Raw genomic sequence first — 1,662 nt, forward strand, 5'->3', positions numbered from 1 at the left:
CCTGGACCTTCGGGGGTATTTAACACAAAGGGGACACTAGCACCAGTAAGGTACTTTCCAAAAAAACTCCCTGAGCAATAAGTGTAGGTCATTTTCCTTTGGGACTCAGCTTCTGGGATCTTGAAGTTGGAAGACTTGCAGAGATTGTAAGCAGGTACCTGGGGAAATTGGGTGTGGGGATGACAGTATGAGGTCAACAGTGCCGTGAGGAGGTAGGAAAATTTGGGGAAAGTTCCCTAAAATGGAGTTGGGTCTGAGTCACCTTGAAGTAGAACTATCTTGGAAGTGACAACCTAAGGTCTCTATTATTCTTGGTTCAAAATATCTTCTCTGGGGAGAGTGTGGTGATTACAGGGACAGAGAGGGATTAAAAAGAGCTCACTAACCCCTCCTTCCTGCTGCCTTAGATCAGTGAGGTTGAGGACCAAATACCAAGCACCCAGGAGGAGGAGCAGAAGGGCCAGAAGTGACAAACAGAAGAGAAGACAGGCTCCACCTCTCACCTCTTCCAAGCTGCTTGCCAGCGCATTTTTTTTGGCTGCCAGGGCAGCATGTGCCCCAGAGCACACAGGTCACAGAACACAGAGATACAGAGCAAAGGGCTCTGGGCACCACGCTGGAATCTGCAGCTGGTACAGGAGCAAGCATGGTGGGGCAGCGGGTACTGCTGCTAGCTGGCTTCTTTCTGTCTGAGTTCCTGCTCTCTGAGGCCGCCAAAATTCTGATTGGATCCTCACTGGGTGAGTGCTGGCTGGAGAATCAGAAGCAGGGGCATGCCAGGCATCTGTGTCATGGCTCAGGCCAATAGCCTTAGGTCAGAGGATCATTCCATGTGGTTTCTCAGATCAGGATTGTGTCATAGGCTGGCAGAGAGAGAGGGTGGTGGGCCTGTGGCAGAGAGGGATCCCCACTGTTGGGATGGAGAAGTTAGTTCTGAAAAACAGCAGTTTCCTTTCCTCTCTTTTTACCTACTCTGGAAGTGTGTCCCTTTACGCGTAGTTGAGGCTGGAATTTAGACCCAGCTCTGAGCTATAAACCAGGAGCCACCCATTCCAGGGTGGGGCAGGGACTTTGCAAGGCACACCCTAAGTGTCTGAGGGTGTGTAGTACTTGCCAGTAGAAAGTGGAAGGTAAGGTCAGATTCAGACCTCTAGAACAGAGGCTCCTGGGAGCAGCAGCACACACTAGGCATGTTTCATTAATAAGAAATCTGGAATCTGGGCAAAAGAGGGGGCCCTGGACAATTAACTGTGAGCCTCTCTCTCTTTCACCCTTGCTGCTATGCTGGAGTCCAGATCTGGCAGGTCCAGGGCTCCCTGAAGGATGGACATGTCAGCAAAACAGAGTGAGAGAGCCCCAGCTTCTTTCTGATCACCAGGCAGGCATTTCTGCTCTGACAGGAGAGTCAGCTTTATTTATTAAAAAAAATGTATGGGGTACAAAACAGGAGTGGCAATTTCCTTTTTTTAAACAATGATTCCTGATGACAAATTCATTGGTATTTAAAAATTTCCCAGAACAGGGGCGCCTGGGTGGCTCAGTCAGTTGAGCCTTTGACTTTGGCTCAGGTCAGATCTCACGTTCATGGGTTAGAGCCCCGCGTCAGGCTCTGTGCTGACAGCTAGCTCAGAGCCTGGAGCCTGCTTCCGGTTCTGTGTCTCC

At 50.2% G+C, this 1,662-nt stretch overlaps 1 protein-coding gene across 2 annotated transcripts in view; it reads left to right on the plus strand.

Moving 5' to 3' along the window:
- The first annotated feature begins 646 nt into the window (after positions 1–646).
- The window catches only part of LOC115293219 (UDP-glucuronosyltransferase 3A1-like), a 30,083-nt gene continuing 29,067 nt past the window's right edge, over positions 647–1,662 (plus strand). For both annotated transcript variants that reach the window (XM_029941001.1, XM_029941000.1), the window contains exon 1: positions 647–740. In XM_029941001.1, the coding sequence (XP_029796861.1) occupies positions 647–740 (94 nt within the window). The remainder of the gene's footprint in view (positions 741–1,662) is intronic.

This window comes from Suricata suricatta, chromosome 6 (genome assembly GCF_006229205.1).
Source record: "Suricata suricatta isolate VVHF042 chromosome 6, meerkat_22Aug2017_6uvM2_HiC, whole genome shotgun sequence".
Taxonomy (NCBI): Eukaryota; Metazoa; Chordata; class Mammalia; order Carnivora; family Herpestidae; genus Suricata; species Suricata suricatta.